Source organism: Periplaneta americana, chromosome 3 (genome assembly GCF_040183065.1).
Source record: "Periplaneta americana isolate PAMFEO1 chromosome 3, P.americana_PAMFEO1_priV1, whole genome shotgun sequence".
In the NCBI taxonomy this organism is placed as follows: Eukaryota; Metazoa; Arthropoda; class Insecta; order Blattodea; family Blattidae; genus Periplaneta; species Periplaneta americana.
In genome coordinates this window covers 179,638,241-179,654,692 of record NC_091119.1, presented here as the reverse complement: position 1 = coordinate 179,654,692, position 16,452 = coordinate 179,638,241, and the positions used below count along the sequence as shown (strand labels likewise).

The window sequence follows — 16,452 nt, the reverse complement described above, 5'->3', positions numbered from 1 at the left end:
TCTGTCGGCAAAGTCCTTTCTATGAAACTGCACACCATGAAATAAAACGGACTATATCAGTGATACTGATAAACAAGGACAACTATGGACGGCTCCTGACGCAGGTGTTAACAGTGAAGGTGTTGCAATTGAGCAAGGATGTTTTAAATACTAATAAAGTGCTATCATCTGACGATATTACAATGAAAATCAGCTTTCTGTCTGGGTTTATATCTCATGTGCAATGTGATCGTCCACTTTTATCTCGTTTGTGGTGGGTGGGCATGGAATCTTGTTACATCTGAAATCCAGTTGATTGTGTTGTCATTACGAACTTCATTTAATGGTTTGTTTTTATGGACAGCGACCATGATAAAATTATGGACTCCTCTGTTAATATATTTCCTGCTGGTTTTGTTTGGTAAGTTCAAATTCAAGTTATTTAATCTACTTTAGTTCCTTCTGTGAATGTGGTCTACATGATGTTTCTGAAACACATGAAAATCTCTCAGGTTTCTATTCTATAAAAGAAAACAGAGAGGAAAAGTGCCAGGAAATTCATACGATTCCTGTAATTGCATGAAACGTTCATGCTGTCGGTTGCATGTTATTGTAATATCCAGATTATTTTAAGAAATTGGTATTCCCGGTTGGGGCAAGCTACCTGGTTGAGGTTTTTTTACGAGCAAATGCTGGGTAACTTTCGGTGCTGGACCCCGGACTCATTTCACCGGCATTATCACCTTCATATCATTCAGACGCTAAATAACCTGAGATGTTGATACAGCGTCGTAAAATAACCCAATAAAATAAAATTTAAGAAATTGGTTCTTATTTATAAGGACTATGAATTTAACTGAGAACGAAATAAATTTAATGCAATTTGTGTGTTGGATTATTTATTAATGATTATTTTCCTTTAATTTCTTTATTGAACACGCATGGATACATACATACATGCATACATACATACAGTACAGTACATACATACATAAATACATACATACATACATACATACATACATACATACATACATACATACATACATACATATATTATATAATGTGTACAAGTATTTACAATTGAAAGGTACAGGAGATACAAGGTCAGGGTCTCATGAGGCAAATTTTTCAGGAGAGTAAATTGAAAGTTCAACCCTGCACGTCCTTTCACACAATACCGAAATTTAAACTGTGTATTTCTCGGGCATTAATCGCTTATGAACAGTAATATTTAACGTAATGTTACATTCACATACAGTTCGGAATATGTAGTCTATTATATGTCTTTCTCGTGTTAAATTTTACAGTACCTGGTTAACATGTTTCGGGCTGTTATTGGCCTTCTTCAAAACTGGTATTCACATACAGTGTTAGTTACGCATTGGTAGTAGCCTAATTTGTTTTTAATTTTTTGTGGAACCTGATCTTGTACTGGGGAAGCTTAAATTTTTAGTTTTATTTATGTAACTACATTATTTATTTATATATTTTCTTATTTAATTGTTTATTTATTTATTCCTTTTAATTATTCTCTTATTTGTTTATACGAGGGTCTGTCATAAGTCATGGCAACCATGTTGTATCTTCGGAATATGTAGCGACATGGCTAGTCCAGTTTAATACGTTTGAAAACCTGTCTTACAGTCTACGCAATTCCACCAATATATATATTTTTTTCATATAGCAGGAGGACAGTGTTTTACACATACTAATTTTCATTATTGTACAAGATACAGTAATGGAAGAAAAAAATTTAGAATATTTCCAAAATTTTATTGCTGTAAGCTGAACCTAACCCCTTAAGCACTGAACTCTTGAACTAATTTACGTGTTCATAATATGTGTATATGTGTGCAATGTCCAAAGATACGATCATATTTAATCATTTTTTCGAATCTTTATCTTGCCTCCCACTCAAGGACATCAGAACTTTACACAGTCTTTCTCCTCTATTTCAATCTCTGCGCACCCCCACCCCAAGTTATCTGTCGTCTCATCTTGCATATTTCTGCTCCAATCTGTAAATACTTAATCTCAGATTACAGGCATATTGAGTATAACTGGAGTTTATAAGTCAATTTCATTATTAACAGTAACATACTTCTTTTTGGTTTCAGCCCTTTTATTCACAATGCTTATTTAGAACTAAATTTTAATTGTTTGGCTCTTAGAACTACATGCAACTAAATTTAGACTATCTTCATTTTGTTATTATTATTATTATTATTATTATTATTATTATTATTATTATTATTATTATTTTATTGTTCCTGTATTGCTGTTATTTTTATATTTTCTTTGTGTTTGTATACTGGTTGGTGGAACAGAAGGCTTTATGGCTTCAAATCTGCCGGTAAAAAGTAAATATATTAAATAAAATAAATAATAGGCCTACTGTATATTTATATTATATGATGTCTTAGGGACCCAGCCGTCCGTCCAACAGTACCGGTATCAACGCAATGACCCGAAATGTGACAAAGACATGCCAGGTACCATTACCGTCAGCCGGCTTCGAAGGAAGTTATTTTGCTTCGGCTACGACGTCAACCGACCAGCTTATAACGGCAACGAGACTGTCGACGTATCTCTTAATCTTCAAGTTCTTCGATTCAATTTTGTAAGTAAGCCTCATCCTTAACATAAGTGAGAAAATATTTCATATGAGAATTGATTGTTCTGTTGTCTAGTACATTCATTCATAGTGTTATTTCACTGCAAACCCAGTATTCTCTAATCTTTCATATTATCCGCCTTCCTCTTAGTCTCCGCATATGATCTATATAATGTCGTCTATGATCTGATATCCTCTTCTGTCCCGAACTCTTCTCCCGTTCACCATTGCATCCACTGCATTCTTCGTAGACAGTTTCTTCTTACCCAGTGACCCAGCCAATTTTGTTCATTCATTCATTCATTTATTTTATTCCATAGATCTTACATGAGCAATGAAGCTTTAAGATGTGGAACATGTCAACATTTTACAATATTACAATTACAATTTTTACAAATTTTTATAGTTTTACAATTTAGTAATTTTCTACAATTTTTACAATTTTGTACAATTTTTTTACATTTTTTTACATTTTGGCGAGATGTAGTGAGATGAGATGAGGTCCGAGGATTCGCCAAAATATTACCCGGCATTTGCCTTTTCGGTGGGGGAAACCTCGGAAAAACCCAACCAGGTAATCAAATCAAAGGGGGTAATCAAATCAAAGGGGCTGATGCCAAGGACTCGCCATAGACCATCCGGCTCCAGTCCCACGGCTGGGGAAAACCTCCGAAGAAACCAAAGTCCAAAGGGGGATCCAACCCAAGCCCGAACGCAGCTCCGGATCAGCAGCCCAGCGAGTCTGTCGACTGACCAACATCGATGGCTCTACTAAAAGTATACAATACATAGCCAATCAGATTATTAAATTTACAAACGCAAACGATCATTCATAAGTTGAGCTATATTATAATACAAAACAATTTAATTAAATTTAAGGCATAAACAATTCAACCAGTTGTGATATACAGAAATTGATAATACATATCATGCAAACTACTTCAAATTACAAACACAAACAATTTATCAGTAGAGCTATATAGATTACTATTCAATTTAAGGCATATACAATTCATCGGCCAAATCTATACAAATATATACAATACAAAGTAGCATACTTTCATTAAGCTATACAAATTTGTGCAATTAATATCAAGTAGATTAATTCAATTTATAATCATAAACAATTCATCAGTTGAGCTATACATATTACCATTCAATTTACAGTAGGTCTATATACAATTCATCAGTAGAGCTACACTGACTAGTAATCATTTTAAGAACATATACAATTCATCAGCCAAACTATACAAACATATACAATCAAATTAGTTCAATTTACAAACTTATTTTCGTTAAGCTATACAATTCATATGAAGTAGATTAATTCAATTTATAAGCTTAAACAATTCATCAGTTGACCTATACAGTATACTATTCAATTTACAGTACATACAATTCATCAGTTATGCTAAACAAAAAATACAATACATAGTAAACAGATTAAGTCAATATAAAAACATATTTTAGTTGAGCTATATAAAATTGTACATGTCATTTAAGTAGAATAATTCAATTCACAAGCATAAACAATTCATCAATTGTGTAGAAGGTATGAGTATGTAGAAATTTGGTTAATTCTTTTCTGAACCTTTTCTCGTTGTTCTTCAAATCTTTAAGATAATTAGGCAGTGCATTGAAGAATAGCGAACTCCTTTTTTAAAACAGCTTAGACTAACAGAGGGTAGATGAAGATCTGATTTATGTCTTGTATTAAAATGATGAATGTCTTGATTAGTACTGAATTTATCTTGGTTCTTAATATACAGCATCATTAGGGAAAGAATGTATTCACAAGGTAAAGTCAAGATTTCTAAGTTTCGGAAAATATTTTTACATGAGGTCCTTTTATGCACACCGGCCATTATTCTTATAGCTTTCTTTTGTAAAACAAAAACGTGTTTAGCTTCAGACGAGTTACCCCAGAGTATTAATCCATATTTCATTACAGAGTGAAAATATGCAAAGTATGACATTTTAAGTAAGTTTATATCACCAATAGTAGATAAGGATCTTAATGCATAACAGGCAGAGCTCAATTTACGAGTAATACATTCTATATGCGTTTTCCAGTTCAAGTGATTATCCAATTCTAAACCAAGAAACTTTGTGCTTATAGATTCTTTGAGATGAGTTCCATTTAATCGAATACTGTAGGAAACCTGAGCACTATTGTGTGTACTAAATTTGACTGCACTGGTTTTATCAACATTAAGTGCTAGTTTATTTGCATGGAACCATTCATTCATTAGATTCAGCACTGTATTAGAAGTGTTTATAAAATGATCGTATTGTTTGCTTGAAATAATTACACTTGTATCATCTGCAAATAAAATTACATGGGATGAATTGTTTATGGTCAAGGCTAAATCATTAATATAAACTAGAAACAACAATGGACCTAAAATTGACCCCTGCGGAACACCATGTTTAATATTTCTAAATTCTGAATAAGTAACTTTATGACTATTTGGTACATTTATTTCTACTTTTTGTTTTCTATTTGATAAGTACGATGTAAACCAACCCAACATCTCATCTTTAATGCCATAAAACTTCAATTTTTTTACTAATATACTATGGTCTACACAATCAAATGCTTTAGCCAAGTCACAAAAAATCCCACCTACATGTAGTTTCGAATTTAATGAATTTAGTATTTCATCCACCAAACTAAAAGCAGCATTCTCTGTCGATTTTTGTTTTCTAAATCCAAACTGTTCTAAAACTAATATATTGTTGGACTCCAGGTAATGATATAATCTATTATACATAACTTTCTCAAACACTTTTGAAAATGTTGTTAATAATGATATGGGTCTGTAATTAGCAATAGTACATTTATCTCCCTTTTTGTATATTGGTTTTACTATTGAATATTTGAGTCTTTCTGGAAAAATACCACATTGCATTGACAAATTGCATAGATAGCTTAACGGAGGGGATAATATTTCAGAACAAGCTTTCAGAACTTTACTTGGAATTTCATCATATCCAGAGGAATATTTTGTTTTTAGTTGTTTTATCACATGCATGATTTCTGCTGCGGTAGTGGGAATAAATTTGAGACCTAAAAACTCAGTGTTAAATGCATCAGTTAGGTAACCAAGTGCAGCATCTTCTGCACAATCTTGAATGTTTAAGTTCTGAATAATATTTATATAGAAGTCGTTAAAATGATTTGCAATTGATTTTGGGTTATCTATTTTACTATCATTGATTTTAATGCAAGTAATATTTTCACTCTTTGAATATCGATTAGTTTCATTTTTAATAATATCCCAAATAGTTTTAATCTTATTATCTGAATTTTGTATTTTTTCATTCAGATACATTTTCTTTGCATCTTTTATAACTTTTGTCAAAGTTTTACAGTAATTCTTGTAGTAATTAAGAACATGAGGATCATCACTATTCCTACTCATTAAATATAGATTCCTTTTTCTAGCACATGATATTTTAATTCCCTGAGTTATCCACGTGTTTTTACTTTTACATTTTTTCACCACCTTGACTGGAAAACATTCATTGAAATAATTCGTAAATGTAGTGAAAAATGCATTAAATTTAGTATTAATATCAATGGTATCGGTACTATATACATTTTCCCAAGATTCATTTTGTAGACAGGTATTTAAATGATGAAGAGATTCAGCATTTATAATCCTTTTTTTTATTTTTAGATTAACACTTTGGAATTTTTCACTCATATTGAAAACACTTAGAATTTGTGCATCGTGATCAGACAGGCCATTGACTAATGGTACTGTTGAATAGGAATTCAATCTACTTTTATCTATAAATATATTATCAATGGCAGTACTACTTCCAGCTTGTGTTCTGGTTGGAAAACTTACTGTGTGACTAAGATTATAAGTTTCAAGAAGTGAGTTTAATTTTCTTTTACGTGAACTTTCTGATAGATAATCTATGTTTATGTCACCACAGATTACAAATTCGGTATGTGGTTTATAAAGTCTTTTCAATAATGAATCTAAGTTGTGTTCTCTTTTTGATCAGTTTCAGCATTATTCTTTCTTCACCCACTCTTACTAACACTACCGCATTTCTTATTCTGTCTGCCCATTTAACACGCTCCATTCTTCTACATATCCACATTTCAAATGATTCTAGTCGTTTCTCTTGATTTTCACGAGAGTCATAATAAGATTATCGGAATCCCACAGCTGACAAATTGTCTTCATATGTTCGTATCGATTAGTTGTGCCTGGCCTTGGCATTGAGTAAAGAGTAATGGATGATCTTGCAGGTTATGTTACAATTGCTCCTTTATTTTGTTAATATAACCCGGAAGACAGGTGCAAGTGCAAACTATGTGGATTAAACTGTGACCGATATCATCTATTTTGGTGCAGAAATAGCTCACTAACAAACTTCTGCAAAAACTGAACGAAAGAAACATGCACATTGTGCGATATTCCTTCTATTATTATTTTGTTAATATAGTTCCTCTGAACCATAGAACTATTTTATGTGATATTACAAAAGTGATACAAAATAGTTAAAGATTGCAAATAAATGTTACGTTACCTTCTGTCCTGCATTTCAAGCGATCCAAGCGTTCCGGTATTACGTCATATAGCGAATACGTCATTGCTTTTATAGTTACTCGTGCAATAATAAGGCGATTATGAACAATATTCGATGTAGTAACAACCTGTTTATAATGCTAGGCTGGCATAAATAATAGAAGTATTACGCAAGGAAGTAAGTAATTATATTATAAAGTAAATAATTATGTAAGCGCATAAAAAATTAAAGACATCAGTACTAGAAGAAATGAGTAATTAGATTTGAATGTGAGTAAATAATTACTGGTAATTTAAAAAAAGTAATTAAAGGAGTAATCAGAGAAGGGGAAAAAAGTGGTTAAAGGAACGAATGATTAAAGAAAGTATAAGTTAGAGAAAAGAGTGGCTAAAAAGGTAGTGGTTAAGAAATGAACTGGTTAAAGAAAGGGGCAATTAAACAAGCAACGGATAATTAAATAAGCAACGGTAATTAAAGAAAGGAGTAGCTAATTAAAGAAAGAAATAAAAATACGAGTATGGAATAGATGACTGTAATTCCTTATCTGTTAAATATGTTGCCTATTATCATAGTCTAGTACATACAGTCATGAACAATATACTGTGCGATAGTAGCGATCCTAGTGGCTAGCAACTGAAGTTCAACTGTCATTGGATGCATATTCTCTACGTATTGAGCTTCGTGACTGTAAGCACTAGACTGTGCTATTATTCTGGTCTTAGGTCTATCGTTAAAAATGAATTGAAATCTTAAAACATAATAACTAACTAAAAACCATTACGTGTGAAAGTTAATTTCTATTACGTTTTATTTCAGGACGAGAAGACAGACTCTCTTGAAATACACAGCATCTTGATTGAGGTGAGTTTTCTGAGTTAACATTTTGTTGCACGAATTGTACGAAGTGCTTACAATCAAACTGTGCCTATTTACTAGGGGAACGTGAAGCTGAATGTGAACATTTTTAGTCATTCGGAAGAGAATTCATTAGAAGAAACTGCATTACCGAAATATACTCTGTTTGCAGAGGTGGCGTGATTTTCGTCTTAAATGGAATCCAGCCGATTTTGATAACATTGATAAGCTGTTAGTAATCAACTATTACTTGTGGAGGCCTGATCTGGGAGACTTCAACGCGTAAGTACTCCTCGCATTTCTCATAAATTTATCTTGACGAAGGTAATGCACGTCAAACAGCATTGCGATGCCAATTTATGCACGTACGGGTTAATGGGCACGGCAAGTAGGACTTTAAGCGACTTACTGTGTGTACCCTTTACGATTAGCTGTTACAGTAGTTTGGTGTGAATCTGTACATGAAATTGTTTTTTTTTTATCTTTTTTCTAAATGTAATAGGCTAGGTGCAAAAATCGTGGTGGTTCAGGGAAAAATCATTGAAATAGATGAGAGTAACAGTGGTGCTATCCCTCAGTAATGTTCAGAACAAAGGAGGTAGAGAGAAAAAGAAACAAATTTCTCCTTCTAACGACACCACAGACCAAAGGCATGTTCTTATGTTGGCAACATTGTGTATTTAGTTAAATTTGGTCCTAACCGTAACGGCACGGTTCAAATCTATCGTGCTAATTCTCCAGTTTAGCGGCAAAATATCATAAAAAATTTTGAATTTATTTATATAAATTTTATATACCCATTTTAGTGAATTACTGTATCCTGATTTTTTTTTTTTAACCTGCACCTTTTTTCAACTCATCTCGCTTTCAGATTAAGGTATATTTGGGTCCATGGGTCGCTCCACTTCCTGCGTATTGTAATCACGAACCAGTTGTACTATTCTTGTATGATTGACTGTTGGAATATATGCCTTTACCCAGATTTCCTTACTTTTGATAGCAACTCTTTCTGAAATTTCTTCAACAGTAGGTTCTTTTGATTTGAAGTCAGGTTTTAATTCATTTTTGACCATAGATAATATTTCATTACGTCATGATAGGTAGGTAATTGTGATGGGTTCAGCCCCTCCGGCATTCCGAATAGAGGGCAGAAGGTCAGATTTCTTGTATTAATTAGAGCCATTGTTCTGATTTGAATACCCTGCAACATAAGAAAATGAATTTTTATTAATTATATTAATTATACAATATCTAAGAGTATTGTGATTATGCCCAATTTTCTTATAAATTGATGTTTCTGTGACGCTTCAAGATGAAATAACAGGGGACCAAAAATATGCAGAGTCTTTAATATGTATTTTTTTAAGTATTTTCCTAAGGCTGCTGCCTTTCACCGTTGCTATTTATTATATATATGAATTAAATAATTAGAAAATGGAAACAATTGCCTCATGGATATATACAACTCAATAGACATTTACAACTAGATTCATTACTTTTTGCAGACGATTTAGCTCTGGTGGCATCCTCAGAAGATGAATTACAACGTTCAATTTTTAATTTTAACAAAATTGGAATTAAATATGATATGAAAATCAATTAAAAAAAATTAAATTATGGCCTTCTGCGGAAAATATCCTGTGCCTAGCAAAATATTAAAAAATATTAGAAAGGATAAATTATTTTACATATCTCGGATACACATTATCTTTTTTCGATGAAGTAGAAATTTCACAGAAAATTTCTGAATACACCAAAACAATGGGAAAAATTAACAACATTATGAAACCGTCCCTAGTACAAATGCATACTTGAATTCGCCTTTACAAGACCTTGGCGAGACCTGTACTTTGTTACGGCAGTGAGGCATGGACATTGAGGAAGAAAGACGAAAGCAGAATAACGGCTAATGAAATGAAATTTATGAGATATACAGCGGGATATACGAAATGGGACCACAAACGCAATGAAGATGTAATGGAAGAATTACAACTAGAACCTGTAATTAATCACTTAAAACATTATCAGAACAACTGGATAAATCATCTGCATCGCATGCGTAGAGATAGAATCCCAAAAGTCATGCTCCACTATCGTTCAAACGGGAAGAGATCTCTCGGTCGTCCAAAGAAGCGCTGGATTAAAATTCAACTGTGAGATCGTAACAGACCATTTGGACTAATACTTGAAGGGAAGAAGAAGGAGAAGTATTTTCCTAGTATTCTGTTCAGATTAAACCACTGGAGAATGTTCTCTCACTAAAAAATCTAAACCTCCAAATTTTGTGAAAATTTCAAAATATAATGCTCTTGGGGCACCTCTAAATATTAAGCTAGAAAAAAAAAATATTTTGCACTGTTCTATATGATGTCAAAGCATAACTTTTCCCTGGTATTACATTTTGATTCCATAAACTTCATATTTTCAGTCCACTCTACTCTACAGTTCCACACGTCTCGGTTTACGAACGACAGTTAAGGTGGCTTATTGGCGGGCGAAGTAGTAAAGCAGGGCTCATTCACGATTAATACTCGGAGCAAGCTTGCTCGGAAGTTTGGAGGGATGGGAGAAGCGCTCAGAGCAGTGAAGGGGAAAGTTAGAGCATTTTAATATGCAAGGAGATCAATCCGCCATTTTTAATCCTACAGTCAAGGCGACATAACAATATTAACATGAGATCGTGTACAAGGAGAAGATTATGTATTCATGTTTGAGGTGGAGACAGAAGCTTTACACTATAGTTGCCCGTGAGCGTGAAGGGACATGAAAGACATAGTTAAGGGCAGGTATTAAGGTCACGTCAGTGTGTAAAGTTTGTAAATAGTGTTAAGTAAGGGAATCAGGCCCGAATACAGAAATGTGAAGGATCAGCTGGATTGAATATGTTGAGAGAAATATAATATATCATATCATATCAAATATCATATCATATATCATATATCATATATCATATCATATCATATCATATCATACATCATATTGTATCATATATCACATATCACATCGCATCGTATCGTATCGTATCATATACCATATCATATATCATATCATATCATATCATATCATATCATATCATATCATATCATATCATATCATATATAATATCATATATCATATCATATCATATCATATCATATATCATATCATATCATATATCATATCATATCATATATCATATCATATCATATCATATCATATCATATCCTCATACCATACCATATCATACCATATCATATCATATCATATCATATCATATCATATCATATCATATCATATCATATCATATCATATCATATCATATCATGTCATATCATATATCATTTCATACCATATCATATCATATATCATATCATATCATATGTACATAGTGTTACAAAAAATCAGACTCTTTGACAGACGTTTCATAAATGGAAAAAATGATCAAAATATTCCATTTTCATTCTCTATGATATATCATATCATATCATATCATATCATATCATATCATATCATATCATATCATATCATATCATATCATATCATATCATATCATATCATATCATATCATATCATATCATATCATATCATGTCATATCATATATCATTTCATACCATATCATATCATATATCATATCATATCATATGTACATAGGGTTACAAAAAATCAGACTCTTTGACAGACGTTTCATAAATGGAAAAAATGATCAAAATATTCCATTTTCATTCTCTATGATTTTGTAGGTATATAGAGTTTCTTCATAAAATTAAAAATTAGAAAGTCTGCAAGCTGTGTTTTATACTTTTTACTCACCTAGTATAAATAAATAAACTAAAATACTGAACCAGTTGGCTCAGTGGTAACGCACTGAAGGCCCCGGTTTCAATCCCTGGTGCCGACTAATCTAGTCTAATTTTTCCGCGGTTTTCCTCGAATGAATAATTTTCAGTTAAATAATGCCGAATATCGCATTGGACTCAAATTACCGCGTAACAATAGGCATAGTACAACAAGCATTTCAGCAGTAAGCTACTGACAGTCGCGATACGATCTAGGAGGTATAGCGACTATATAAATAAACGATACAAACGGAACAGATAATAAAGAAGTTGCATGATTCTGTTGCAGGGCTGACATGGGCAGAATGTCGGTGTACGGAGTTCCTAATATGTGCATATTGCAACCTGACGGGATTGTGATATGCGTGCCCGTCACTACTTACACGACTTCCTGCTCAGCAGACCTGACTTTGTGGCCCTACGATTCCCACACGTGTAATCTGGCGGTTGGTTCCTGGAGCCATGAAGAGGACAAGATCAACATTTCGGCAGCAATATTGGTATGGGGCATGCCATCTCAAATCGATATTATTATTATTATTATTATTATTATTATTATTATTATTATTATTATTATTTTGTATTTGTATTTATTGTAAACCTGGCTGAGTGGAAGGGAAAGCCACAACCACTTAACGCCGCCGAATAAAATGTATTCATATTTCCATATTCTTATTTCATATAAATCCCCATATTAATAATAGTAATATGCGTTACAAGAGCGGTATGTTGACGTTTTCACGTTCGAGGAAAAGATTGAAAAAGCGAAACTTAGTTGAGCTTTTTTAATTTCCGAGAACATGAAAACAAACATACCGCTCGTGTATCGTACATTATTTTGTGCGAAGATCGTTTATTACATACCTGAAAGACGAATTTCTAATTAGTTGCAATGAAATCTCCATGTCGGTTTCTGTTTAATGACGGCAACTTCGGAAAACCAAAATACCTTTCTTCAACATTGTTGCTATAAAATGTTTTCTGTCTTTACTATACTCCAGCAGCCGTGATATACGTCTGTCTTTTTTTCCCCAGTCTATAAATGCGAACTTAAAACAAACGGTAAGGTATGTAATGATTTATTTTTCATTTTAATATTTTAACAATATTATTTATATAACATATTGCAGTAATAACATCGGCATCTGGAATCTTGTTGATTTTTTCACGGCTTCCTTAATGTTACTTGTATCAGGAATGCAATAAGTTTCGTGGAGTAGTAGCCTTTACTTAATTTTTGCAAATATTTAAAAACAATAATTAACATTGCAATTTAGGTGAAATTGCCGTGGTAAGTTTCCAATTTATAATTATTACTATGTTAAACGTCTCTAAAAATAATATGTTAAAAGCCCAAAGCAGTAAAATGAATGTCGCGCTTAAGCGGTAAGAAGAGGGAAATTGTTATGTGTGTTACGTTGGGAATACTGAATGTGGTATTTCACACTTACCGCGTATTGGTTCTGTGCGGAAAACAAGCACATACGCACGATCTCGCACAAATATATTTTTACCTTTCATCTGAGCCCAAGATTCAGTAAAGTGTTAAACGTATCCGAAAAAGTTAAAAAAAGAAAGTCGGACATAGCAATGCCAGATCTTGATCGGTTTGGAGTGGGTTAGCTCTTATGCTAGGGCAGGAAAGTGAAACAAGAGAGCTTCATTCCATGAAATAATCATAATAATGATGATGATGGTAATAATAATAATAATAATAATAATAATAATAATAATAATAATAATACCCATAATAAATTTAAAGACTACTATGACATTCTTTTCATTTTTCTGAATTTCAAAATATGTCATCCTTCGAAGAGGTGGAAAAATTCAAATATCTTGGAGCAACAGTAACAAATATAAATGACACTCGGGAGGAAATTAAACGCAGACTAAATTTGGGAAATGCCTGTTATTATTCGGTTGAGAAGCTTTTGTCATCTAGTCTTCTGTCAAAAAATCTGAAAGTTAGAATTTATAAAACAGTTATATTACCGGTTGTTCTGTATGACTGTGAAACATGGACTCTCACTTTGAGAGAGGAACAGAGATTAAGGGTGTTTGAGAATAAGGTTCTTAGAAAAATATTTGGGGCTAAGAGGGATGAAGTTACAGAAGAATGGAGAAAGTTACACATCGTAGAGCTGCACGCATTGTATACTTCACCTGACATAATTAGGAACATAAAATCCAGACGTTTGAGATGGGCAGGACATGTAGCACGTATGGGCGAATCCAGAAATGCATATAGAGTGTTAGTTGGGAGACCGGAGGGAAAAAGACCTTTGGGGAGGCCGAGATGTAGATGGGGAGATAATATTAAAATGGATTTGAGGGAGGTGGGATATAATGGTAGAGACTGGATTAATCTTGCTCAGGATAGGGACCAATGGCGGGCTTATGTGAGGGCGGCAATGAACCTCCGGGTTCCTTAAAAGCCATTTGTAAGTAAGTAAGTCATGTCGGCGTAGATGTTATTTATGTACTAGAAAGATTTTAATTAAATTTCAGAACTCACGATTGACTCCAAAACCTTAAGCAATGAAAATATTTTGAAAACAAATTTGAAATCAGGGTCATGATTTCTGTGAGAATCCGCAGTTCCGACGCTGTCACACATTCTAGGTACAAGCGAAAGTTCGCTGGGGGGGGGGGATGGGGAATAACTTGCCGTAACTCGCAAACCAGAAAAGATTTTGAATAGCAGCCACTTTTAAAAGGCATTTCAATTCTTCCTAAATATTTCTTTCGTTTAGACCCCCTATCTAACGTGAAAAATAAAAAAGTTTGTCGCTTATCTTGGAATGTTTGTTTTGGACAGCTCACTTCGAAGTTAATAATTTTTTTCTCACCTTTCAAAAAATATTTTGATTTAGAATTTCTTTCTATGCTTCCGTTAGACATTTATCTATGCCTCCTAAAAATTACAGTGGGTTTGATTTATTACAATAGGAACTACGACATGATGATCTTTAACGGTGCGGCAAACAGATTCCTCGTCTGGTAGCTCGGCAACGAAAGATCAAAAATGGCGAACGATAAATACCTACCTAGACTTTATAGATATAGAGCCTTCACTTCTTAAGGCGTAAGCAAAGAGAAGGAGTCGCGCCGGAAATAACAGCGCGACTATAGCAGACTTTGGCCCAATTGTATAAAACTCCCTGACTAAAGATCAACTTTGATCGAAGATCGAAAAGTAAACCAAGTTCAGATACTTCTTGCATTGTATAAAACTTTTCTGCGATCAAATTACCTTGGTTCAAATGCAATCTAAGTTCACGTGAAAAGGATTTGGCAACATCGCATAAACAGGTGAAATACGTGATGCGCGGACCATGTTATACAGGTTTGTTCAGTGTTGCCAACCTAGCGATTTTAACTATTTTTCAACAACAATTTCTTTTAACTTTTATATTGCTTAAATAGGGATTTAGTGACCTTTTTAGCACCCCATAGTGACTAAATTTAATCTTTCTTTGTTGATAATGAGAAATCTAGCGACTTTACAACTACTTTTTGGCGACTTTCCGTATTACACTCTGTTGGAGACACTGGTTTTTTTTTTTGCAATGTAAATAATGGCGGACAATAATAAGGTTGACTGTTCTCCAAGTTGTTATCATGTTATGGTGTTTGATACTGCTAAACATAATAAAGCTTTATAAAACGACAATTTTCTTTTAGTAATACAGTTAATTGAACATTTATGAATGTACCTATCATATCCATTAATAATTAATGGTTGTTATAAACATAATATAATTATAGGTTATGTTATTTGATACTGCTGAACACGATAGAGCTTTATAAAATATAAGAATGTTTGTGTATTAAGGCAAGAAATTGAAAGAAATATATATAAATGTACCTAACATATCTATTAATATTAATAATAATGGATATTTTATTTGCACAATCTGTCACTCGTATATTTCAAACAGAAAAGAAATAACTGAACTTGGATCATCTAAATTAATCGGAGAAATTTCTTCAGTCAAAGTTGACTTTAGTTTGAGACAAATTAATCTCAGATTAGACTTTATACAACACAAAATTCCAAGTTCAGCTGAAACAAGGATCAATTTAACCTCTGATCTAAGATTAAATGGTTTATACAATCGGGCCTTTATGTGTTACGCGTGAAGTACCAAAGTCTGGCTGGGGGATAGCGGGAGGCCCGTCCACCATTGGTCTAGATCAGAGATATCAAGCGCAGGTATATTGTTCCCCTTTGACAGGAGTCTAGAGACATTTCGCTTACAGAATTGCATGCAGGCACACGCTCAAAAGAGATTCTACGTCTCTGTTACTCATACTAGAAATACCTACGCTTGACACGCTTGTTCTAGATCAGGCCTGCACAAACGGCGCTCATCGAGCGCGGCCGCTCCTTCGGAGCGGGAGAGCCGTCCAAACAGCTCGCCGGAAAGTTACGTCGGAATGACGTATGCCTGCTATAGGTAGAGGATAGTTCACGCAGCTATCTGGTGTAGTGTGTATTATCAGTAGCTATTTCACTTTGCCTATCTACGGCTACATAATGGAGGAATCTAAAAGACGGAAAAGTGATCATTAGGCAAATTCTTTCAATATTGCATGGGAGAATGCTTATTGTTTCATAGCAGCTGGAG

The 16,452-nt window shown here is 33.4% G+C and overlaps 1 protein-coding gene across 1 annotated transcript in view; it reads left to right on the top strand.

The window, feature by feature from the left end:
• Window positions 1-251: 251 nt before the first annotated feature.
• Window positions 252-16,452, top strand: part of LOC138696866 (neuronal acetylcholine receptor subunit alpha-2-like) — a 60,876-nt gene continuing 44,675 nt past the window's right edge. Inside the window, exons 1-5 of the mRNA XM_069822318.1 lie at window positions 252-400; window positions 2,406-2,602; window positions 7,964-8,008; window positions 8,175-8,284; window positions 12,108-12,318. Of these exons, the coding sequence (XP_069678419.1) occupies window positions 349-400; window positions 2,406-2,602; window positions 7,964-8,008; window positions 8,175-8,284; window positions 12,108-12,318 (615 nt within the window). The 5' untranslated portion in view covers window positions 252-348. The remainder of the gene's footprint in view (window positions 401-2,405; window positions 2,603-7,963; window positions 8,009-8,174; window positions 8,285-12,107; window positions 12,319-16,452) is intronic.